We start from the raw sequence: 25,668 nt of genomic DNA, 5'->3' as shown, positions 1-25,668 counted from the left end.
CCTTGGGCTTGACAGAGATGCATCTTTATTAGATTATGTACACTTTGTTAGAAATATTGTACATGCAGGGAACATGTTTTCATCACAGAGACATGCTTCAATCGAGCTGAAAAGAAGCACAGGCAGTGGGCTGATTGTTTCAACTGCAGAATGTGAAGTGTGGTGTGCAGTGACGTCCAGAGTGAGGGTGTGTCACAAACTCAAATCAATGTTTCTCAGTCCCTTTTGTTTCCATGCTGTTTCACAAAAATCTTAGGCGTGGTCCAGCCCTCTGGAGCCTTCGTCAGTCCAGCTCGTGTCCAAATCCTCTTCAGATCCTCCTCAAATCGTTTCTGCGCAGGACAAACACACACAGTTGGCAGTGTCAGCGTGGAAAGTCAGTTCGTATTCAGCTGGTTTTGGAGAATAGTGTTTAGAGTTTCTTCAGGTTTCAACAAGTTTAATTTAATGCTTTTTAAGATTTTTTTAAACCACTGTGAATGTAATTTAAGACCTAGTTCACTCCCATACTGGCAAAAAAGTCCATGCACAGTTTGCATTAGTTTTTATGGGTTCAGTGTTAGCTTTGTTTTGTATATGTTAAGCGTGTTGAGTAATCAGTGAAGTAAAAACAAAAAACACAAACTCAAAGCACAATACAAGACATTTAAAATCAAGTCTGAAGTTAAATCAAACTTTTAAAAAGTTATGTTAGCTTTATAATTCAAATTTGAAGACCTGTCAAGATCATATTTAATGCATTTAAAAATTCTGATTATTGGTTTTCAGACTCTGTAAGCCATTTTAAGGACCTGCAAAAACCCTGATGTTGTAATTAGAGCACAGTGCGCAGCAGAGTAAACATGCTTACTCAAGTTCAGCCAAGACTTTGTTGCCAGTAACATAAATCAAGCTAAAAAACTCCAAGTAACACAATTAAAGTTAAGTAGTATCATTAGCATTAGCATTCATTTTCTTATCAAGGTAAGAAGAATTTGTTGAAACGGTAAGAAATAAAGCATCTTGTCAGTATGACAGAATCCTTTTTCATCTCTAAAGAGAGGAAACTCACCTGCTTCTTCCTCCCCCGGCCCTCCAGCACTCTCCTCCTCAAGAATTTAGTCCGTTTTCGCAGCTTCTTGTACTTATGCCGGTTCATCTTCCGCCGTCGGATCTCCAGAACATTCTTACATTTAAGGGGTGTCGCTGAACCCTCCCCGTCCTCCATAACAGGGACAGAGATGGGTGGCAGCACCTTCTCTTCCAGCAGCCCAACGTCCTCCTGTGGCTGAGGGGATTCCAGCATGGGAGGAAGGGAGTAGCGCAGGGAGAGCCAGCTCTCCAGAGGACTTACTGACAGTTTGCGCGGCACAAGAGCCTCGTCCAGTTCTGGCTCAAGTTGGACCCATCGAGGAGGAGGTGTGTTGTCTGCCGCTGTTGAGTAGTTTCTTAGTTTCTGTTTGAGCGATGAGCAGTAAGCAGGAGGAACCGGCTGTACGCATCCATTCAGAATTTCTCTTTGGGCTTGAAGTATGCCTAGTCATTAAGGGAAAAATTATATTATTAAAATTGTGATCTTGATTGTCCGTACTTACACAGGAAATATAGTTGAGTTTATTTTGGTCAACTTTTTCAACTTACAACTCAAATATACATGTATATAGATCAAAGCAAATTATAGTGCATCTGAAGCCACATTTTCATTTCAATACTTCCAGAGACTAACTCCTTTAGATGTTAAACATCTTTGTTGTACATTTGTTCTAGTCTTTGTTTTTGTAAACATGCAAGTATCTCTTAGCTCATACTGAATCAGTCTAATTTGAAACAACCTCTGGATACAGTCAGTCTTATTTTTTACTTCATACATCACTTATGCAGTGTTTAAGTCTACCAAATCTCTAATTTTAAGAGCTTGTGAAATTATGAATAATAATTTGGTTCACGTTCACAGTTACTTTACAGCTCATTTCTCTGCTATGAAGATTGGATTTGTAATTGTTTCGTATGTGTTTCCCCATGTTTTCACACTGCATGACTATATAGCAATTGTTTTTGACATTTCTGGCTTTACATGACATATATGTGGTTTCCAGCATAATTCTGTGGTCTATAACAAGTCCCAAAAACATATTTTCATAAACTGTTTCCATTTTAACATCACATACCACATGATTACATGATTGTTGTCTTTATCAAAATTTAAATATTATAAATTCAGTTTGGTTAAAATTTAATGGCATCATGTAAATATTAATCCACTTTTTTTCAGTTTTCAGTTCTGTTTCCACTGTATCCAGAAACTGCTCCAAATCTTTACCAAAAATAAGAACTTTCTATCATCACAAAATAAAATCATATCATAAAGAGCAGCACAGTTAATCAAAATATTATTAAAAAATACAATATGGGCCAGTGCAACATCTAAATCACAGAAGCTGCAACTGTTTCTTCATAAGGAAAAATAAGTCCTAAAACAGTATTATAATAAAGTACTGTAGTGCTGCAGAGATGCACTGACCTACAAATCTTATCTCAGGATGTAAGAAAAAATAGTTGTTTGTTACAGACCCAAATAAACGTCACCTCATTATGATTTTAATAGTTTTTTCAGTGACAGAGCAATTTGCGATGAAAACTTATCATACTGTGCAGCCCTATGAAATAGATGAACAGATATATGGCCATATAGAGAGTTAGATCGATTTGTTCATACTTACAAGATGCTCTACGTAACAAAGTCAGATGAGGGACAACCTTTGAAGTAAACATTGTTAATGATCATCCAGACAAAGTCATCAGTAATGAGTTGACTGGTCCCCTGTCCTGTGGGCAAGAGCAAAGTACGGTGTTAGTCACGGGTCTTCAATAGAGGTTTCAACCTAATGATGAAAATAATTTCTTGACTAATAGACTTCGTCAACTGACAGATGGCTGCATGAGTTACAGCCATATATCAACATGCCCATCCTCGGGATGAGGTTGGTTGACCGACAGAGAAACGACCGACTGAAAACTAATGGCCTTCAGTATATTAAAAATCATGAAATGCACTGACTTTACCAAGCAAATGTAGAAAAAAATAATACTGACACAATCTGACCATATTTCAAGTTATTTTTCATTTACCGGTGCTCAGGCATAGAGAAATGATTGGGGTTATGCTAATGCTAGCTAGCCATGTAGCTTCGGCTTGGACGTAAAAGTCGCAATAACGTCACTTACAATAACAGTTTATAATATTTCTGCCATCAACAACATGACGACTCGTCTATAATCCACATACTTAATCTACGAACAGCGTTACATTACCTAATATTCCTGTGACCGGGTTTTTGGTCTTCAATGTGACTTCAGAAGACCACTTCCGGTCCGCGCGACACAGAATTAGTGCGGTTCCTGTTTCTCCGAGCGGACAAAGGTTCCGCCTGAGCCCGTGTACGAGTATCTATGGAATCTTAGGATTTCCGTGAAAAAGAATGTAAAAAAATAAATAAATAAATAATAATAATAATAATAATAATAATAATAATAATAATAATAATAATAATAATAATAATAAATAAATACAATAAATAAATAAGTAATTTTTTAAAAATGTGGAAATATCAAAACTAATACTAAATATAAAAGAATAATTAGCATTTTCATCAATTCATTTTCACGTTTGTTTGTTCATTTTTTTGTGTATACACCCTATTTATTCATTATTTCCACAGAATTGATTTGTCTTCTTGTCTTTTTTAAATATTATTTATTAATTTATTTTTTTATTATTATTTTTGTAATTTATTTTCCAATTCTCTTATTAATTTACAGATTTATCCTTTTTTTTTAAAGGCATATCAATAACTCCACATTTACAACCTATACTTTTTTTTTTTATCATTCTTGTGTGCATAATAGAGTTGCCTATTCTTTACTGTTATTTGTTCAGCTTCATTGCCCTTTTTCTTACACTGTAACATGAATGCTGTCAGATTTACAGTAAGTTACTGACAGCAACTAGCTGGTAAGTCAGTGTAAATACATTTCACAGTATGATTATTGTAAAGGTCATCATAACACCACAGTACTGTTGTTGTTATTACAGTAATTATCACAGTACTTTAGCCGATCAACTTACAGTGGAGGACTCATCCTCACTTGTTACTGTCAATTGACCATGTTGTGCTCGTCCTTCACTCCTGCAGGGTTTCACTTTGCTCCCCAAGTCTGGAGAGGAGGCAGCAGGACCAGACAACACCATAGGTCATATATTAAATAGGATTTCAACCTATTATATAAACTATCTATGTTGCCAACTTGCTATTTGGACTACAGTACTAATTTTTGCATGGGCAAATCCTGCATATCGCTCCTTTAAAGTGAAAATGAATAAAACCTCTGGAATGGAATTTAAACCAAAACTGTAGAACAAGTTGTCTTCGTGGGCTGAAAAAAATCCTCTGGAAGAATAAAGAGGAATTAATTATCGAAATTGCTTCATACATATCATACCATACGGATTTCTATATATCACAGTAATAATGCTGTGAAAATAGTCTTATTCTTATTAGTGAGTATATCATATGTGTGTGTTGACTAGTATATTTCAAGTATTTCGTGAGTTATGAGGGAAAATGTAAAAAACAGTGTTACAATTGCCCCTGGTCTCCCCTATTTCAAACATCCACTGGAATAAGCTAATAAAAACCCAGCATGGCCCGAGGGTGTTGAGATACTCCTCCTCACAGAGCAGGAAGCTGCTGCTGTTCTTTATTCACAAAGACTGACCTTCACTTACTACTAGACTGACCTTTATTACTTAACTTACAGTATGAATATCTATGCACATATTCAGACGCTTATTAGCATAAAAACAGAAAAGTTCAGAGTATTCAGGATGAGCACAGGGTAGAATTTATTATTTAATCTGATTTTTATTTCTGTGCTGCATATAGAGATGCTACACACATGTTGTATTGTGAGCAGATACATTTGGAGAGCCTGTTTCAGTCATAAATCACTTTTATTTCCTTTTGATTCATTAAGACTGAATGTGTTTTTTTCTTCCTTGTGACATGGTTGTGTAACCAGGAAAGCCTCCACTTTTAGATTGCTCTAGTTTAACATACTTGTGGGCAGCCACATCAAATCATTTATTCATGGGGCTTTCTCTCTGAGCTTTCATTAAGACGAAGTGGAACGTCTACAGTTTGTAGGCATTTCTCAGCAGGGATTTTCACCATGTGGCACTCAGAATATTGTATGTGTCTTCAAAAAAACCTGACAAAAATATGTTAAAGTCAGAGGATTTTCAGTCAGTGGCTTGACGCAGGGAAGAGAGCGTGACTGTAAAGTTCTCAGGGCATTTATTTACAATAAAAACAACAACAACAAAACATTCATGTCATTGTAAATCCTGCTGGCTATTAGCTATTTGCTTCACTATCTATACTTACACCATCATTTAGTGATGATAAGGCAACTGAAATGATCAGCAGGATGTACTGTGAGATTTCCCTTTTACAGAACAGTCTGAATAGCTTTTAAAATATTTTTCTTCTACAAAACCCTTTCAAAATAATATTTAAAAGTAAGCTTACGAGAAATAAAACAACAGTAAAGTGTTAACTTGGCAGTAATTTCAAGGTGTTGGTCAATCCCATTTTAAATCAATATACATTGTATACTATTTACTCCAACTAAACATCTATTTACAAAATCAGTAGTTGTATTTGGAGTTATTTTAAACAAATAAATATTCACTGTTTTATTATATCTGCATTGCAAATTTACACTTGCACTGAAAGAGATCTGACCCTTGAAATAGAGCTTTACAGATGACAACATTATCATTTATTCCAAAGCAACACGTACAGTATAATCATATGACAGCTTGCTGAATGTAGTCACCATAGAGGTACAGTTTAACAGATGTACGCCATAAATGCCACTTCAACAGGAACCAAATTAATAAATAAAAACATATATTAGAGAGAAAAAAAAAGCAAAACATAATGTAGAGACTGGTCTCCTCAGCAGCAGACACGACGGATGGAGCAGTTAAATCAGTCACTGATGGATACATCCATACATTAGCAGACTATACAGACAGTGCTTAAGTATAAATGCATTGCACCACCATTTTTTTTAAAAGAAACTAGTGTGCTTAAAAATGATTCTGATAGTAGTTTTACAGTTACTGCAATCCGATTATTGGCTGCAACACGTGTGAGTCAAAGAATGAGGTAACATAAATCTGTGGGAAAAGAAATTCCGTGTTTAAGTTTTAAGGCCATTTCATTTTTATCTACAATACATTGCTCTCTTCACTGTGACCTGTGGTGTTGAAGGGTAATTCTGGTATTTTTAATCCTGGGGCCTCATTACAGAGGATTCTTTAGTCTGAAATCTCATTTTAGCCCAGTTTCGGACGACATCTGGGATTTTTTTAGTATGACAGAAACATGTTTCCTATCTTATCTTCAGGACAAGAATTTATCCACAGAACTCCCTAAGTTAGGGATAACTAAGATAGGATGGCACAGAACATATCTTTAATTCTAAAAATGGCAGCATTACTGATAGGTCTTTACGGTGATGAACAACATGAACACTTTCTTAGGCCTATATTTTGGGAGGAAAGTTTCCCTAAAAAGGTGGGTTTGCTCTCCTCCACCAACACGATTAATGCCTCCGACTCACTAAAACTAAAACTGAATACCTGTCTCTTCTTGTTCATCATAACAAGTGCGAAGAAAGATAGCTTTGCCATGGATACAGGCAGTCTTGTGTACATTTTAAACACAGATACAGGCTTGACAACACAAGTATTGATTGAAGAATTGAGTTTATAGTCCTAGATAGGATGTCTTAAGTTAAAACAAAATGCGAGGTCTGAGATAGGACAAGATACGGCTATGAGTTTTAGGACCAGGATTTTTCCTATCTTTGAAACCTAAGTTAAGATAGTTAGGACATTTTTCTATAATGAGGTCCTTGGAGCCTGTTTTTTCAAATAACTTTTGGGGCATAATAGGACAAAATTGGTCCAGTGGAGCTGCAACCTGAAGTTAATGTCACTGTGGTGTTTTAAGTAAAGCCTCGTTAAACATGTTGACCAGTGTTCACTTAACTTCCTGTGTTCTGCGAGGTGACATCACGGTTTTTGTCAAAGTGGCTTTGAAGAGAGCGATAAAACTGCTTCAGTTCTCCACTGGAAAGGGCTGTTTGAAATGGTCCATCTCTTTCAGGATCCTTTCCATAATGTTGTCAGATATTTAGAACAACAATCAGAGCCCATCAGTTGCAATAATTTAACCACTGAGTCTCTTTATAAACTGTTCCTAACCCTAACCCTAACCCCCTGTTTATATTGTTCCTGTTTTGATTTATATTTCCTTTGTTTAAATTGTTCATATTTTTTATAATTCCTCTTGCTTATATTTTTATATTTTCTATTTTTCATTGATGCTTCTTTATATTTTTGCTATCCACTTTGCTGCTGTAATTTTCCCGTTGTGCGACTAAGAAAGGAATATCTTATCTTTTCTTAAACAAGTACTTCTAGCAGAAGTACTTTGGCAGATGAATTTGGCCCCAAGGATTATGTTGAAGCCACTGCAGCCCATTTCAAGGCTGTCGGCTGAGGTGATCTACTGGACCAGTTTCAAAACTTTTTGTACCTATTAGTCATTTAGACATCACAATATGTAATAATAAGGCCCAGACGTACCCTTTAAGCATGAAATCTAATCTTGTGGAGATTTTGGTGGTAAAGGAACGAGTACAATTGTTTTGCTGCAGCTACAGTCTGTCTATTTGGACTTTACACAGAAAATAATCACATTTAACAGCATCCAACAGAACTTTTCTATATCACATTAGATGTTGTGTTAGAAAACACTGATCTTTGATGCTGAATATTTGGTGTTATTTATACATTACAGATCTTTAATGAGCCAAAACCTTAGTTGATTTGGTAAAACCATCCAGGCAATGATCTTCTCTATATTCCAGCAAAAGTCCTTCTCACGATCTCTTCATCTCTTCAAAGAGCTCGATGGCACTGTCTTTACCCTGAATCGCCAGCAGACCTGGGCTTCAACAAGGCGAACTAAACCAGTTCTATTTTTTTTTTACAAATCAGACTATTAAAGTTTTAGACAAAAAATGTGCATTTTTGAAACAAGAGGTGTGTTAAAAAAAAACAAAAAACACATACAACTAGGCAACAGGTGTGAGAACAGGCAAAGAAAAGAGTGGAAGGAAACAACACTGTGCAAAAGCTGGCCCCTCTTTGTGCGTCATCATCCTCTCCAGTGTCCTCCAGGTTTCTGGATATGCTGCTGCACTCTGGCCCTCACTGAGCAGCGGACTGGCCGGGCTCCACCTGCCTCTTCTCTTCTTTCTCATCTTCCTCATCTTCCTCCTTATCATCATTGATCATGACGAACGCCTGCACTTGTCTCATCTCCCAGAGGGATCGTGACTTATGGGAATGCTTTGGGGAGAAGAAAGCATTCATTAGTCACATTAAGGACTTGTCGTTTGTGAAAAACAATTATATGTCATGGTTTTGTTTATTCCTCAGTAATCTTGACAAGCAGTTACACCTGATGTATAAATTTATATACAGTATGTCAGGTCCATCTGTCCATAGTTTAAATCTGCGGGTTGAGAGACCACGAGAGGAAACAGAGCAAAGTCTAACCTGAAGATGGATATCCAGGATACAACCAGGTGGGTGGAGCTAACAGTTCTGCACACAGAAACGCACAAACAGCGATAAAAAAAAACAATCAGAGCGGTGCCAAACATCAGCAACAGCACACAAAAAGCACTAAAAAATTAAAGCTGATGATCGAGAACAAAGATTTCAAGACAGAGTCGACTCACCGACGAGGACTGATGGTCGTGTGGTCGTTCCAGTTTGATACGGATGTCTGTCCCCTTCCCCCGGTCAGGTTTAACAGGCCCTGAAGGATAAGTCGACAGTGTACTGAACCAGTCATGTATGTGTTCAATGCAGATTTACTCTGAAATGAGTTAAGCTAGGCATACACTGTACGGTTTTAGAGATGTTTCTGTTTTAATCCTTGTGTGAGTCAATTGTCTGTGATGTAAAGCCAAAGCTCAAGATTTCTGTGAGATTTAAGCTGATCTGTAGTTGTAACAGGGCAGAAACATTCTGCGTTGATCAACTGTGCCATCCTGTGTGCCAAAACTTGGATAAAAGAGGCTGTGGCGCATATGGACCACATGGACTTGCAGGTGGCTGGGAAGACGTGGACGGTATAACTTGGAAGATTGGCTGTACGCTGTCCGTATTTTCCATGCAAATGATGCATTGTGTCGCCATGGCATTTGTAGATGCTCTGTGTGAAAGTAATAAAAAAATACTGACGCTGCAAAATAACTCATAGCTTTGCTTCAAGCGTGTGAGAGCCTGAAATAGACGACCAAAATTTCTCATTCCTTCATCCAACCATCTGACGGGTGTTCAGGAGCAGCTGATCGTCTTTACTCCCCCCGTGCAGTGCACGGCAAACACAGGCTGACGAAAGGACGCCATCTGATAAAATGAGCTGTGGGGCTCAAAAATGGGGTCAGAGGTGGACTCAGATGGTACAATGTATGGACAGCTTTGAGCAGGGATGGACAATCTGATGATTTAAGATTGAAATCATAAGGCGTCCACAATCTACTTTTCAGGTGAATCGTAAAGACTGTGGTATTTAATGCCCTTTTACTTCTAACCTCACTGACTTGTGGATTCACACTATGTGAACAAATCAGTGGAGTGATGTAGCCAACTAGATAACTATGCTGACTGAATGAGGTACTTCACGTGGCTCTGATGTGCTGTAAACAATGTAATTGAGTTGTGAGTGCCTGTGAAGTGTTATTTTATAATTATGTTTTGGCTTCTGTTTCCCACTTCAAATTAAACTCAGTCTCCATTTTGAAACCCTTTGTAGTATCGTTGATGCAGTATTTTGTTTTAGTGGTGGAAATGGAGGAACTCAGACTATTTCAAATTTGGCTGCAGTCTACAGCGCCGTGGAGAAGAGTTTTGGGACATGTTTGAATTTTTCGCTGTGACTGCATTCCCAAAGAAAGAAATTTAAGGCAGTATTACATGCTGTCGCCTGTTTATTTCCTCATTACAATTGAAATCTATGAGCTTAGATATTCAATCATGTTAGCAGAACAACAGGAATAGTGCTAAACTGTCACTGTTTCTATCAGTGTTTTTCTATATTGCACCAGAAAAATGTCCATCTCTGTCCACTACTGTCATCTACTTTACTCCAAATCCGTCCACCTTCTCTGAAAGCCTGGCTAATATCCTGTTCGTTCCATGATGTCCCCTCAAGGAGAAGTATGGACATGAGAAATAGCATTAATTTATTAATGATTCATTAAGCACTAACTAATCATATAAACTCAAAGTGACTTAATTATTTTTTAATGGTGTGCAAAAGGAATTAATGATACAACCTGCATTAATTCATGCATTAATCATCATGAGTCATTTCATACATTAGTTTTGCATCAGTAAGCATCTGTGTTTTCTACCCTTATTATGAAGTGTTTCCCAAAATGAGAATCAACATGAAATTAACAAATAAAATCAACAAATAACTCTTTTAATAATAACTTGTTTTTATTTGTCTGTCTCACCTGGGGAGTTACCACGGCTGGTGGTACTGGTGCTGCTGATGCTGTCCTCCAACCAGGTGCTGTAGGTCAACGAGTCTCGCTTGTGTGGCGTCCCGGCAGACGACAGACTCTCCTGGAGAGACGCAGCAACACACACATGTATATTAGACTATTAGACTAGGGATACTTAATTTTTCTTAAGTGGTCTCCCCAGTATTGAGAAGCGGCAGGAGTCTCCGTGTAGGAAGCTAATCAATGTGCTGCTTAGCTTCACAGGATCAGAAGCAAAACATTCTTTAGCCACTTAAAAAAGGCCCACTCCAAAATATCAGTCGATAGTCGATGAAGTTTCCCCTTTTTCCAGGCAAAGATTTGTTTTGAGATTAACTTTAACAAAATGAATGGAGGACCGACAAAAAGTGACAGACTGAGGAGAGCGATGAGTGTTGGATACGGAGCCAGAGAAGAGAGGAAACTGGGAGCTGAAAGCTCATTCAAGCCCTGAAATCCCTGAAACACAAGTGTTTGCCAAGTTTCCCAAGGTTGTGTTGCTGTGACATTTTATAAAAGTAGCGTACACTTAAACTGATATTGAATTTTTTAAGTGGCGAAAATGTTTTTCAGCCGACCCTGTCCACAGCAGTACATTGCTTAACTTCCTACACAGGTACTGCTGTTGCTTCTACAAAGTGATTATATGCACTGACTATTGAAAATAACCTCATGCAAACCCACTTAAAAAAAAAATACAGACTATGCCTTAAAATACAAATTTATAAGCACATAATAATTATATACAGTAGCACTCACCATGCCGGTGTCATAGTCCTCTGTGGCCTCTGTCTCGTTCTCCTCCACCACACTGGCGAAGCTGCTAGCGTTGGAGGAGGAGCGGGAGAGGTCTTGACCCTCAGGGATGGATGGGGCCCTGCCACCGAGATAAGAACTACACCCTGGGTTAACCACTCTCCAGCACAGCCACACCTGATTTTATCTTACGTATAGGACACAGCTATTCAACATGCTGCCACAGCTGAGGAGGGGTGCCCAGCGGTTACACACAAACACACGTATATGATCAATATCTGTGATATGGCTGTAATCCGTCTGTTATACACACCTGTTCTTAGCGGTTGTGAGCACCTCAGGAGAGCTCTGATTGGACGAGTTGTCAGATTTGGGGTCTTGAGAGACGTGACCGCTGTCAGGGGTCTTCTGGGTATTTGGGGAGCTCTCTCTACTGCTACATAATGAGAAATGAGAAACAAAATATCAGGAAAATCATTTATTTATTAAAGGTGTGCTCACATTACAGATTGTGACATTAAATTTAATGCCAATGAAAGTAATGTCGTGATTGTCAGAAGCACACATCAAATTATTCACTAAAAAGCTGTGATCAGTGCACAGTGGACCTTTTATGGTCCACTGTGTATCTGAGGAAGTTGGTAATTTACCTGTTACCTGTTCTTTGTCATCGTTCTTTGTCATCATGCTGCATAAAAAAAGTTTTGTTTTCTCATCTTATGCTCATGATTTGAGTAAAGTTTCCACTGTTCCCTTCTTTTATTTATGTCTGTGGTTCCCAAATATTTCTGGCATGCCTTTCAGCTATTGCGCCCCCAGATTAAAAGATTTACATAACAAGAATTAAAACCCAGAAACCCACAAAATCTCACCCCCTTAAATACAGAATTAGGAACATTAGAGCACATAACCAAGCAGCCCTGGGCCTACAGACCAGTACAAAATGAAGGGAAGAGACAAGTTCATATAGCAGTAAGTAAAATTTAGATAGAAGAATTATGTTCATACAAAGTAGGTAAAGTTTAAGTAAAGATGGTTACCATGTAAACTATATATGAGCTAAAGTTTCATTTACTGTATGATCTCATATAAAGCAGATGAAATGTTGATAAAAGAACATTTAAAGAACATTTATAAGAGTATTTAGAGCAGAACAAAGTGCAAAGTATATGGAAGTGCATATAAAAATACTAAAATACTGATCCTAAACAAGCACAAATAGAATACGTAGGACAATAAAACTGAAATAAATCACTCAAATAGTAATATGATGTGATAATGGAAAGTAAAATATGTAGGCCGTCTTATAAAAGTGAGTTTTTAGAAGGTGCTTGACGGCTGCAGTGAAGTCTGCCCCCGCCTTTTGTTAGTTTGTTGTCTGTCTGTGGTTGTTTGTTGTTTGTTTTTGTTGTTGTGTTGCATATTTTGCTTTGTATTGTGCTGGTCTCCATTTGTGAGTGTTCGTTTAGGACCCCCGTGAAAATGAGACGATACATCTCCAGGGGTTTATCCTGAGATGTAAAACCCTCATTATTTAGAGCTTTCTGCATGTATGCAGCTCAACTTTGGTGTAGCTACAGGAGAAGTAGGATGCGGAGGCTCATAGTGGCTTAAGATGATGAAATGAGGTTGCTGCTTCAGGTTCCCAGATGGCACCGTGCCATGTTTGTGTACTCTGGTGTTCCTACATGTGAGAGACTTCAAAGACAACTGATGTACAGTTTCATGTGTCGCTTGGATGAGTCAGAAAACAGCATCTTAGAGGCTTTAACCAGCTCAAAGAAGAGCTGCTCTTGGTACTCAGCCTACATATGAACTATTTAAAGTGAACGATGAAGTGCTGTGGTTTATTGATACAAATCATCTTGTGAGTCTGAAATAAAGTTTGAATTAAACTGAACAAGTAAATGGCAGTAAATTAAGAACTATAATTAGCAATTACAAGGCAGATACATATATTAGGAGGGAGTACACAGAATGGTGTGTGATTGTACACAGAAGTAAATACAATAATAATGTTATTCTCACCTCTTCTCCTGGACTTCTTGAATGTTTTCAATACCAATGGCACTGCTTCTCCTGGAGCTGAAAGGCCCAGATTTTTTCCTGGTCGGGCTTTTCCCCGGGATTATCAGGGACTGCCAGGGAGAGAGGACAGACAGTCAGTGTCAGAGTCAGAGTACCTCTAATACCTTAAATTTCTTTGAGTATATTGTATTAAGAGCACCTCAAGAGCTTATCAATCAAATTGTTTATCACAGACAAGCATATTTTGACTTAATCTTACTGTATTAATTTGGAAAAATCCCTCTCAAAAACACGTCACCCTGAATTAACAGGCTGAACAGAAACATTTGCTCCCTTGGAGTTGTTAGCAAGATGAAAAAAAAAAAGTTAAAATATGCACTTAGCGGCTTAATGTCAAGCCCCGGTGCCAGTCTTTCAGCCAGAGCAGAGCACACTAAGGCGGGAGATGAAAGATGGATTTAAAGGCTCCAGGGCCTACCACTAAATATGCTTTCTCAGCGACTGCTTTGTTCATTCAATCTCCCTTTTAAGGCTCTGAAAAATAAGAACTTGAAAAAGCCTTTTATTCAGTGTGGCTTCAAAGAGCAGGAGGAGGATTCTTTTTTTTTTTTTATAATTCCTCTGTAAGGGGGTCATTAAATCATTAATATTCATCATTTTTAAACAAATAGAGAATTAAGCATACTGGAATTAAAATACAGAAACATCATAAAAGACTACAGAAGCTGAACAAATACTGCAGTAAAGCCGATAGGACAGTGAGAATAGAAGAATGTCTACAATATTAGTGAGCAGAGAGCCAAATGAAGGCCCTTCAAATAGGACTTTTACTGCCTACGCTGTAAAAAAAAGTGTAAGGTCGAGAAAACTCATAATAAATCATAAAACTCACAAATTTTTTGAGTTTAAAAGGCGCTAAATACAACATTTAGCCTCATTAGATGTCAGCAAACAACTATTTGCACTGTGAAGATATAGTGGAGTAATGGCTTCCTGAGCAGAGAATGACATCACACTCCCTATCATTTTGTTTTTATTCAGTCATCTTTGTTTCGCCGCGTGTGTATGGTCATGCATGTGTGCACGCAGGTCTGTGCGTGTGAGTCCCTCTCGATCCTCCCTGCGTCTGTTTTCAGCTTGGCTGCAGTGCCTGATGGGTAACTTCATCATATTAGAGCTAAACAGTAAACTAAAATATGTTTCTGAAAACATTTAAGGGGAGAAATAGATGATGAAGTAACAGAATATTTCTGATCAACACAGCACTGAGTCTACATTAGAAATAGTCATATGTAGAAAGGAACTCTAAATTGTGAAATCCGATAACTTTTTTATGCATTGTTTATTTATTTTTGTACAAACTAATTATGTTTATAATGTGACAACGCTTTGTTTAAAACTTGGGTATGTTTAAAGACAGAAAACACAGGGTTACGGTCAGGGAAAGACCATAGTTTGGGTCCAAATTATCACTCTAGTGAGATGTTTTGTGGGTCTGGAGTTCCCTGGTTTAAACCTTTCTTGTTTTACATCAAAACAGTCACTAAAGTATGCTTCTGAAACCATTTTAAGTGAGAAGTAGGCAATGTACTGACAGAGTCCTGATCCATTTTTGATCAGCATTTCCTAGTTTGACAGTTTGATTGGAGTCTTTTGAGCAGTGTGTGTTCAGACAACACTTTTTTCCCCACATGCATTGAAATGTTGTATACAGGACCTTTAAGTCAAAATCACACTCTTATGTTTTGACCTATAACCTTTTGTTGAGATAATTTATTTTTCATCTTTGAGTTTTAGAAACCAAAAAAAAAAAATCTGTATTTCAAAAATGACTTCATATTATTTGGTTACTTGAAAATTAAATGGTTACAATTGAAAATAATAAACTATTAACCCTTAGTAACTTTCACTGTAATGAATTTTCTTATCAATTTTCTAAATGCATATTTTTTGTTTCTAAAAAAAAAAAAAAAAAAAAAGTAAATCATCTCAACAAAAGACTATAGGTTGGGAAACTTTTTTAAAGTTTATTTCAAAACTTAAGATTTTGATTAAAAACTCAAAAATTTAGTGAAGACAGTTACATTGAAAAAAGCAGTTCTCTCTCTCTCTTTTTTTTTTTTTTACAGTGCATTTGTCACGCTCACATCACAGCTGCTCAGCTCTTTAATATATGAAAGATTTATGAGGATTAATTCCAGAGTGATTTGTAGATGGTCGTCTACATAAAATCCCAAAGACTGGAATTGACAAATCTGTCTATTTCTAATATGTATTTGTGCTTTTTTCTCATTACAGATTGAGATCATTTTCTTTATAATGTTCAATATATCTTGTCTGTAACACTCAACGCAAACTGAGTGCTGAAACATACAGATAGGAGAGTTTGGCCATGATGCATGATGCCATGCAGACAAAAAAGGAGCAAAGAAGAGAAGTGAGTTGTTAGAGAGTAGTTAGAATTAGACATGAACCTCTTCTACTGTTCCTATCCCTATGGCACTGCCTCGACGTCCATATTTACTGGGACTTTTGCCTGGGACAAGCAATGACTGAGCCACACAGGGAGAGGAGACACGGAGAGAGACAGAGAGAGAGTTGTGATGAGGACAGAGGACAAAGGGAAGAGACGAGGTAAAGGGAGGGGAGGGAGAGATAAACATGAGATATATACAAATAAATATGAGATTTCATGCAGTAAGTCATGTTATTCACACGAAAATACAAAGCACGCGTCAACTGGAGAATACAAAGAGGGACATTTTGGCTCCATGGGTGCAACACAGGCAGCTGAATGGGAGAGAGAAGTGATGAGCCAGTTATGTGAGCCTGTGAGGAAGAGGATGAAGAAGAGATAAAAACAGCAGAGGAGGACATAGAGCGTGCTATACGTTTTCACATCAAGACAGGGTTATGGGCATAAAGCAAGCTTGAGTTATATTCATTAATACAGCATGTCAGTTAATAATAATGAGTGGTTATTCCTGAAGAAGTGTGATCTAGAAATACGATATTAAAGGGATAGTCTGGAGTATTTAAAGTGGAGCTGTATGAGGTACTTATCTATGTTAAGTACCTGATACAACACCACCTCAAAAAATCCAAACCATCTCTTTAATGTGTCTGTTTCCAGAATATACATGACTAAAATGCCAAACACACATGAAAAAAATAAAGCTTTTTACTTGCATACAAATCAGACATTTCCTTTAGAAAATACCGTAACCACAGCGCCCCAAAATATACAGTATATAACATTTATATCGAACAAGCAGCATATGCACGGTCACTGTTAAGTGAAGACCTTGTAACTACAAAAGAAGCGAGTTACATGTTTTACTTTCAACTGAAGGATGAAAAGCTCCTCTGTGAGTTGAAAAAGTATTGTGTAACACTCTGCTTTCAGCTTTTTTTTTTTTAGTGTTTTCAGAACCAATTATATAAACTCAAAAAAGCATGAAAAAAAGTTGCCATTTGAAGACACAAGGTTTTCACTTGATGACAGAAATAGTCATTTGCTTTTAATCATCAAAAAAAGTCCACAAGCTTTAGTTGACATGCACACACGCACATACAAAAACCCAGAATTCATTAGAATTCAAGTGAGCACTTCTGAAGAATGCAGTTGCACAGGGGTTTAAATAATTAGAGCACAGGTAAAAACAGTAAGTATTAGAAGCAGTTTTAACCCGGGGGAGGAGTTCACCTCGTGTCCTAGAAGCATTCAAGTCTACGAGTGTCCAGTCAGTTCATCTTGTGGCAGACAAATGTGCAACTCTTGCAATGTGAGAGCCAAGTTTAAGACCCGGGCATAAAGACTCCAGCAGCCCTTCTCTGTGAGAAGTTAGTGCAGCAGGCAAGTGAGGAGGGAAGAGGGGGCATTAACTCTGCTAGAACTGCTGGGGGAGGCAGAGGAAGCGAGACTCGCCCCACTGAAGATCGGGGGGAGTGGCACTGTACTTACTATCCCTGGGAATTTGGGGCTCTCTGCGGGCTCGTGGTTAAAGCTGCTGCTGAAGCTAGTGGAGAACGCGTGCTGCTTCTTGAGAGTAAGACCCATGGCATCCATAGACTGGCTCCTGCTGCGGATCACGCGCTACGGAGAGAGACGAGGAGGAGGAGATACATTGAGATGGCGCTGACCCCTGTGACCCCTTCAGCATCGCAGTGCGGCGTCACAGGCCGAGAGGGGCCTCGGGGCCAAACACTGACCACTACAGGCGTAGAGCACTGGCCTGAGTCTAATCCTGACAGACAAGGAAGCGACAGAGAACACTGCTAAGCTTTAGTGCCCGCAGGGGGGTTCAGATGAGTCATTACGTGTAGATAGGTGGTAAGAGAAGAGAGGGGAAGTAGAAGGGCCAAGTGGCTCACAGATGTCTGACCACACTGAGTTAAAACACAGCCAGGAGAAGTTTAAAGCCCAGCGCACCTCTTTGCAGGCATGGAGCAGAGTGAAGAGGCAAAGGCGTCTGATGGTGAAAGAAATCTATCCACTTCCTTTGATATTATGACATACAGAGATGACAGAGTCATATTAACGAGTGACCAGTGACTGAACACCGGAGTATGTGGAGCGCACAGCAGCACAAAACAGCTAGGAAGCAAGAGGAAGAAAAGCTGGGAAGCCAAGAGTGGTGTGTTCCAGCAGGGCCGAGCAGCAGAGCTTCTCTTCATTCAGACTGATAGAGATTGAGGGGGATTAATAAAATGCTTACAGCCCACAGCCTGCATATAGACAAGAACAATCCTCAAAGTCTGCCAGAGAGAAGACACCCTGTTTTACATCCACAGAAGAAACATCTGACAGCTGTGATAAACATTTGTTACTGAAGCTGCTGTTGATGCCAGTTTTATACGGTGTCTGTGTACTAACAATACACTTCATTGTCTTGTACTGACACTGAAATGTATTAGACACTTTGGGAAATATGCTTGATCACTTTCTTGCAGAGAGTCAGATGAGAGGATCAATATTTCTCTCAAATAGAGTTGTCACAATACCAGATTTTAGAACTCTGATACAATATTAATATTTTAAAAAAATCTATCTATATCTGCAGCACACCTTTTATGAAGCATTTAAAATGTGTATATTGGTTTACTGAAGAGAGGAAGAATCAAAAGCCTGTTAATTCTGACTAAATGTGTTTATTAAGCTGAAAAATGTCCAATGTTGTTTTCCTAGTGAGGAAATAATATGGGAATAAAACAATGACACGGCCTGTTAACACAGACTAAATGCATTAAATTTATAAGATAAGCTAAGCTAGCTGCTGGGTGTAGCTTCATATTTAACAGACAAACATGAGAGTGGTAAATATCTTCCCATCTAACCCTCAAAGCAAATAAGGATATTTCCCAAAATGTCAAATGATTTTTACTGGAGAGTCTAAGCTTGAATTAAGATTGCCTTTATAAATAACAGTGTTCCTATGTTTGTGAGTAAAATATAGAAATAAAATCATTACAATCCATACATGTTGTAGTGTATCAAGCTGTTTTCTTTCTTTCGGCCTCTGCTGCTGCCTCTCCAGTTACCTTAAATGACTCAAAGAAGCCCCCTCCTCCTCCACTCCCATTTTCCAGTTTGTCGTCGTCTCCTCCGACGCCCATCATGGCCTGGCTGTTCAGGTGGAGCTCCTCATAAAGGGTCTCTAACAAGGCCGACCGCGTTCGTTCCTTAGACACGAAGAGGGAAATGGAAGAATGGAAAGCAAAAGATATTTTGTATGGTTCTAGACAAAGATGCAAAATGACAGAAATGTTTTAATTGCTTTTTAAACAACGCACCTCCAATTTGGCAAATTTCTCAGCTTTGTAGCAGGCATACTCTGCATTGATGAGCTTAGTAAAAAGGAATTCATGGAATTCAGGGCCCTGGAGAGAGACATCATGTTCATCATCATGTTGGACACTAAGTGATGGGAAAGTGCACTGGCTTGAGGATGCAATAGTTCTGATTTGTTTTTTTTTTCTTTGTCTTACTTTTTTAAAGACAGCAGGGTTCGGGAGGGCCGGGCCGAAGAAAGGTACATCATCCCGTGCTGTCACTGACACCTAAGAATTAAGAGTAAGATGAAGTTCAATGATGAGTTTGTCACAGGAAGCAAAAAAAAGCTCATAGTGAGGGGAAGACGTTACCCTGTAGAGAACATTGTCAGAGCAGGGGTCGACCACTTGGACCACAACATAGGCATGGAGAAAGTTGGAGGCGATCATGTCCGGTACGAAGGGAGTGTTCTCCTCTTGGAATACGATGGCCACGATATCGTTCCCTATGTGTCTCTTTCTCTGCAGCTGTAACACACGAGCCACATACCAACTTATGACAAATTAATTTATTCATGTATGTATGTCTCTCTCAAGGCAGTTATCACAGGGTGAAAGAATGAAATCCATAATCATGATGTTTCAAGACATATTTAATCCTGTCTGGAACTGAATTTGAAAGATAATAAGTGAAAGACCCTTTTGTTGCGGTTTCTAGTCATTGCCGATAAAGCCCAGTCAACTCAAAATAAAAAATATAAAAAAATATATAAATGACAACACAAAGCTAGAAATCAGGCATATTACCAACAGAACACAACTAAATCTGGGAGTGGATGTTGACATGGATATAAAAACAGGATGAGCAGACATTCCACAGGATGTTGAGATACTTTAACGCGGTAGTTCCCCAAATTTTTCTAACATGACCCCCTTCAGAAGACATAAAAAGTTCTAGGTCCCCCTCCCACACTACAATTATTATCAAACATTAACAGTACTTGGGGGAAGAACTGATAAAAAAGGGATTCAAGTTGCATTTTAGCGAAATAAAGGTCAACTTTGTTTCACTCTACATCTCTGTCATAGTCATTCACGCCTCCCTCACAGACGCTCTGCATCCCACAGGGATTTATCAGTCTGTTGTGGCCAGCAGTGCTCTGTACTTCATTGCAGTCTGCTGGGGGAGAAGCACTGAAGCCAGCGACACCACCAGACTTAATAAATTGGTTAAGAAGGCTGGCTCTATAATTGGCTGCAAACCAGACACCTTTGAAGCTGTGATGGACAGGAAGACACTGAACAAACTGTTATCCATTCTGGATAATCCTGAACACCCTCTCCACCACCTACTGGACAGACAAACTGGTTCAGCTTCACTGACACAAGGATCAACATAGGAAGTCTTTCCCCAAGTAATAACTCTCTACAACACCTCGCCTCTGTCTAAACCTTCAGCTTTATAGTTTTTGTCAACCAGACTCCTCTGTTTTGCTAGTTGAATTACTTTGGTCATGGTAAATTTGCACATTTTTATACTCAAACTCTACCTCATTTTAAAAAAGAAAACAAAAGCAAAAACAAAACCTGTACATGTACATATACTGAGTTTTTAGTGTTCTCATGCAATGCCTGATAACTTGATGCTGTAACATAAAAAACAATTATTGTACATGACTTCTACCTACCTATTTATCTATCATTTCAAAGATGTTTTCACTCTTCACTCTTCCATTCTCTCCATCCCAGAATTAAAAGCATGTTAATTTGTGAAACACCACCAGGGAGTGCTGTTTCCCCTGCTGACAGCCTGAACACGCACTGATTGGCTCACAGTCTAACACCCACCACTGCTGGGAAGACTGAACATATAGACATCGCCTCATCTGTGTTTGCACAGACCACGATAACAAATGGTGTGTGAGCTCGTGCTAATTAATCAGTGTTTGTGTGAGTGTGTGAGAGCGAGGAGGAGGACACGGTCGTGAGAGCAATGCAGCGCTGCATCTATAAAATCATTGTCAGGGAAAGAGCTGCAGCTCATATACGCAGACACTGAAGCATAAATTTAAAGTGATTCATGTTTACTACCAGAGTTATTTCTCTGCAAATATGTCCTGCAGCTGTTTGGAACAACAACAGGGAGGAACATGCAAAATATGGTCCTGTGATACCCGGAGGGAACCTGTCCGACTGCTCGTGCTGAATCATGAAAGGTGTGTTTGTCTGGTATTGCATTACAGTACCTGCTGGGTGTCCCCTTCTGTGTAAGGCAGCTTTGTGGACACATGGAACATGACCTCTTTGTTGCGGTAGTTGCAGTAGATGGACTCAGTGCCAGTCTGCCCGTGAGTCACGTCTAACCCTCCACGGAAACTGCAAGCACACAGAAAGCATGTCTAACAAGATATTCTCCACCATCGCTGCAGTAGCATGACCATCAATCCTGTAGCTAGCCTGATTTAATGTAAATTGCAGTTGGCATCATGTGACGAAATGTATGGGAGAGTATGCAGTATTTAGTGCCTTCAAACCAAACTCAGATCCTCACCCTTTAAAGTTGTGCAGCTCAATTTTCTCTCCTAGAAACTCCAGGAATTCTACAAAGGCCGGACTCTCTTGACTGTTGCCAAACAGCTCTTCCTCTGAAGTCTGTAACCAGTAAAGAAACATTCATGAACATCAAGGCTTGGAGGACACAATGTTTTCAGGAGCTTTAAGTTTAAAGCTCCGCAGATGATTTGCACGATACACTGCGTACTGCTAGCTACAGTGCTAGACTGTAGTCACGTTCCTCAGATGGTGCCATTTCTCAAGTTGGGAAGTTGTTCTTATGACTTCTGTGTGTTTATGAGGTTTTACAGTCGTGATGTGGAAACAACATGGACCCTACACCAGTACAATCCCTAAAACCACTAAAATACTGGTTTCCTTGACTTGCTATAGGAGTTAAAGGAGAAATATGTAAGGTTCTTGCATTCAGAAATGAGTATTGCAGTCCAAAATAGCAAGTTGGAGCCATAGACAGTATATTAAACTGGTTGAATCCCCATTCAAAATACAATCTATGTTTGGAGTGCTCCCATCCTCCCTAGAATCAAAACTCATGCAGGTTGCCTGCACATTTTCCTGGTCCTATATTGTAAGTTGATCAGCTGTTTATTACTGTCATTTGTCTGTCAGTGTAAAGTTAAGCCCATTATCCTGAAAACAAAACCCACTGCTTTGAAGATACGTACTGACTGCCAGTCTCACTGTCTGCCAGACTCCATTTAATTACTGCTCAATTACCGTTATAAACATCTACTCTTCCTTAAAGATTATTAATGGTTTCTTACAACTCAAAAACAGACACTTAGTCATTTGGTGAACATCTAGCATTAATTTTAATTCTACTAAACACGACACGAGCAAACAAAAACAGATGTTCCGCATTGGAAATTTCATAGGAGAACATACTGGCTGCAGTGTTGTTCTCAGAGAAGCGAGTGCTTCAACATGTTTCCTTAATCTCTGATGACAATTCACAGTCATTTTATGATTTAGTACAATAAATACCATACAAATTTCTCATTTAATGCTAATAAATAACTTTTATAACTAATCTCTAGCTCAAATTACTCATCAATTAATAATCAATTAATTGAGAAAATAATCCACAGATTAATCAATAATAAAAATAATCGTTAGTTATGGCCCTAGTTTTAGGGAATGCACTAGTATAGTGTCCATGCTGTTTCCACATTACGACTTAACTTTTAACAGCTCATGAACACACAGTCGGCAAAGAACAAGCTTCCAACTCAGGAAAAGTAACCATACGAGGAACACATGAATGCAGCATTAGTGTCCACTAATAATGGAGCTTACAACTGCTTTACAAATAAACAAGCAGTAAGGAAAATGTCTGAGAAGCAAAATGATCACATGAGGTAAGATTTGCATACTAGAGTGCCAGCAAGTGCACAAAGAGGATTTTATGTAAGGTGTGTTTGTACTGCAACAGATCATTAGGGTCAGTAACTGGATGCAGGAGAGCGAAGAGCACGAACAAGTGCGTCTGGCACTCTTGTTCAAACACTTCGCATTTGCATTTGAGATTACAGAGTTGGCTTCAATCAATTACAGCAGTAGGTATAACAGAAGGTTTAGAGACAGGCTTTAGGAAGGCTCCTGCAGTAATAATCAGCTGTAATGGACTGTTGATGATCTATTGTCAGCAAGTGGAGTGCTGATGTGGACACAAAAGCCTGCTTCAACACAAACACACACGAATAATGCCTGAGAAGAAGCTTAATGAGTATATCTGTTTTGTTTTCTGTATGCAATATATGCCTACTTAACCATCATGCCTTTCACTTAGCACCCCTCCTGAATAGACAACGTCCTGCAGGGTGAGCAGAGAGCCCTCGCTGTCTTCTTAAGCTGGCCCTTGTCTCATTTACAATATATTTAACAATGCATTTAAAATACTGTAGGCTTTAAGGGATCAGCAGTGCAGATCTCCACACCCTGAGGTCTCGATTTGATGGTACAAGTGCCCTCAGCATTCAACAGCTCTTCTGCCCTCGACATAGTAAACAAGAGGGCTGTGATTGCCTCAGAAAATGAGAGGGAGTGTTGGAGACAGCCACTGGGACTGGGGTGGACGGAAAGCCATAATTAAGACTGAGGACGACTGAGCATAATCAGCTTCCTCAAGGAAATCAGAAATTACAATGTATTATACGTTCTCATTGCTCATGGCCTGAATACAATGAATATAAAGAGAGACAGGTTCTAACACTCACCTGTCCAAACTTTTGATAAATGACACCAAACTTGAAATTGTTGCTTATCACATGTTCATCGAAGGTGACGATAAGTCTTGAAGCCTGCAAAAAAAATAGAAATATAAGAAGAAACATGAAAGCATGGCTTCACAGGTTTTCAAGTCTTTTTATAAAACAATAGTCAGGTGCCCTTATGAATTGTTCTCGCTGTAAAAATCCCTCTTGTTCATTCTGGCTGTGAGAGATCTCCCACTTACATGCTACCAATGTAAGTAATGAGGAATCAGGTTAATTTAGGTTTGGGTTATTGCACTGAAACGTTGCAAGTGCAAGTGTAAGTGCAGATGACAGTGTGTGGGAGTCGTAGTCTTTTTGATTTTAGGACAGCTGAAATGAGCACAGGAAAGTGGGAGAGAGTAGGGGGGATGACATGCAGCGGAGAGCTGCAGGAGTCAAACCCACGGCTGCTGCAAAAGGACTCACAGCCTCAATACATGGGGCACCTACTCTACCAACTGAGCTAACCAGGCCAACAGATTCTGAGCTAAAACAGATCAGTGATACTTTTTACCCCAGTTGTCCTCAATTAAGTTTTCTGGAAGTGATGTAATTTAGCCCAGTGAGTTTTATGTAGAGTGAGCACTGCGTCGGACTCCATTTTGCTTGTCAGCAGTCAGTCACATGGAAACTTAGGAGGCAATTTGGCCTTGTGTGCTCTGATTAATCTGGCGTGTGGTTAACACACCAGTCATAATTTTGTTTTAATGAAAACTGAAGTCCTGGCATTTGCTCTTGGTGTTCTTCATCTGTGTTTTGGAAGAAGGAAATAACAGGAGAAACAGCCAAACCAGCTAGTGACGTATTTAATTTTTAAATAAGGGCTGGGCGGAGGATTTAATTTGTGTTGATGTGACTGCCCATCCGCCCCCCCAAAGCAATGAAACTAGGGGCATCACTGCTAATCAATCTGTGACCATTTCACAATGTTAGTCATGTGTTTACTTTTATTACCGTGACAATAAAGGTCACCTGATCGTGAATCTGCTCTACATGGATGTTGGTCTGAATGATTAGTGTATCACCTACACATTTTGCAGGTGAAGGTGTAAAGTTCAGTGATTTGTACACAAATTGAAGAGACTTGGTTAGAAGTTAATATGAGGCTTCACCAGTCTAAGTCTAAAATCAAGTGGGTATCTTTGAAATTTATAGTGTTTTAGTATAGTGAAACTTGCTCTTCTTGTTTCCCTGGACACTGTTTCCCATGGGCACCTTCCTATTCTTCTAAGACAGGCTTTAAAAATTGAAACCCTATTCTTTAAATGGTCAGATGTGTGGGAGTGAAAAGGACATTTACAGAAGCTGCAACTATACAAACCAAACCAAGATCTTACTTTTGGATAAAGGACAGGAAAAAAGCGGTCCACGTTGACCTCTTCACAGACAAGCTTGGATTAAAAAAAGGGAGAGAAAAAATGTCAGCGTGTGGTCAGACTCTGTCACAGCAGATCAGTCCCCGCACAAAAGAAACACCTCCTCTTACCTTGGCCATCTGGACCACATTGGGAAACTCTGTCAGACAGGAGATGGGGATCACATCATGGTAGGTCTTCAGCTTGTTCCTGGTGAAGCCATAAAACAATCAGTGTGCTTTCAAAGC

At 38.9% G+C, this 25,668-nt stretch overlaps 2 protein-coding genes across 12 annotated transcripts in view; both read right to left on the bottom strand.

Moving 5' to 3' along the window:
- Positions 1-2: 2 nt before the first annotated feature.
- On the bottom strand, positions 3-3,412 carry aurkaip1 (aurora kinase A interacting protein 1). Its single transcript, XM_084720541.1, has 4 exons — positions 3,292-3,412; positions 2,700-2,805; positions 1,052-1,515; positions 3-332 (listed from the first exon to the last, which is right to left on the bottom strand). Exons 2-4 carry the CDS (start codon positions 2,749-2,751, stop codon positions 216-218), a joined length of 633 nt encoding a protein of 210 aa, XP_084576667.1. The 5' UTR covers positions 2,752-2,805; positions 3,292-3,412; the 3' UTR covers positions 3-215.
- Positions 3,413-7,478: 4,066 nt separating this feature from the next.
- LOC146324901 (rap1 GTPase-activating protein 1-like) overlaps positions 7,479-25,668 on the bottom strand; it is a 65,817-nt gene continuing 47,627 nt past the window's right edge. For 7 of the 11 annotated variants that reach the window (XM_084720529.1, XM_084720531.1, XM_084720536.1 and 4 more), the window contains 18 exons: positions 25,552-25,630; positions 25,403-25,456; positions 24,027-24,110; positions 21,788-21,888; positions 21,483-21,612; positions 19,609-19,764; positions 19,453-19,524; positions 19,258-19,344; positions 19,006-19,146; positions 17,429-17,560; positions 15,939-16,016; positions 13,465-13,574; positions 11,750-11,872; positions 11,440-11,575; positions 10,651-10,762; positions 8,863-8,942; positions 8,678-8,725; positions 7,479-8,467 (listed from right to left, as the gene is read on the bottom strand). In XM_084720529.1, the coding sequence (XP_084576655.1) occupies positions 8,717-8,725; positions 8,863-8,942; positions 10,651-10,762; positions 11,440-11,575; positions 11,750-11,872; positions 13,465-13,574; positions 15,939-16,016; positions 17,429-17,560; positions 19,006-19,146; positions 19,258-19,344; positions 19,453-19,524; positions 19,609-19,764; positions 21,483-21,612; positions 21,788-21,888; positions 24,027-24,110; positions 25,403-25,456; positions 25,552-25,630 (1,684 nt within the window). In that variant the 3' untranslated portion in view covers positions 7,479-8,467; positions 8,678-8,716. Of the gene's footprint in view, positions 8,468-8,677; positions 8,726-8,862; positions 8,943-10,650; positions 10,763-11,439; positions 11,624-11,749; positions 11,873-13,464; positions 13,575-15,938; positions 16,017-17,428; positions 17,561-19,005; positions 19,147-19,257; positions 19,345-19,452; positions 19,525-19,608; positions 19,765-21,482; positions 21,613-21,787; positions 21,889-24,026; positions 24,111-25,402; positions 25,457-25,551; positions 25,631-25,668 lie in introns of those variants that run through there. The other 4 variants (XM_084720533.1, XM_084720532.1, XM_084720537.1 and 1 more) reach the window with 4 other exon arrangements.

This window comes from Lutjanus erythropterus, chromosome 6, assembly GCF_056507025.1.
Source record: "Lutjanus erythropterus isolate fLutEry1 chromosome 6, fLutEry1.hap2, whole genome shotgun sequence".
Taxonomy (NCBI): domain Eukaryota; kingdom Metazoa; phylum Chordata; class Actinopteri; order Lutjaniformes; family Lutjanidae; genus Lutjanus; species Lutjanus erythropterus.
The sequence above is the reverse complement of the archived record's forward strand: the minus strand, read 5'-3'. Positions and strand labels throughout refer to the sequence as shown.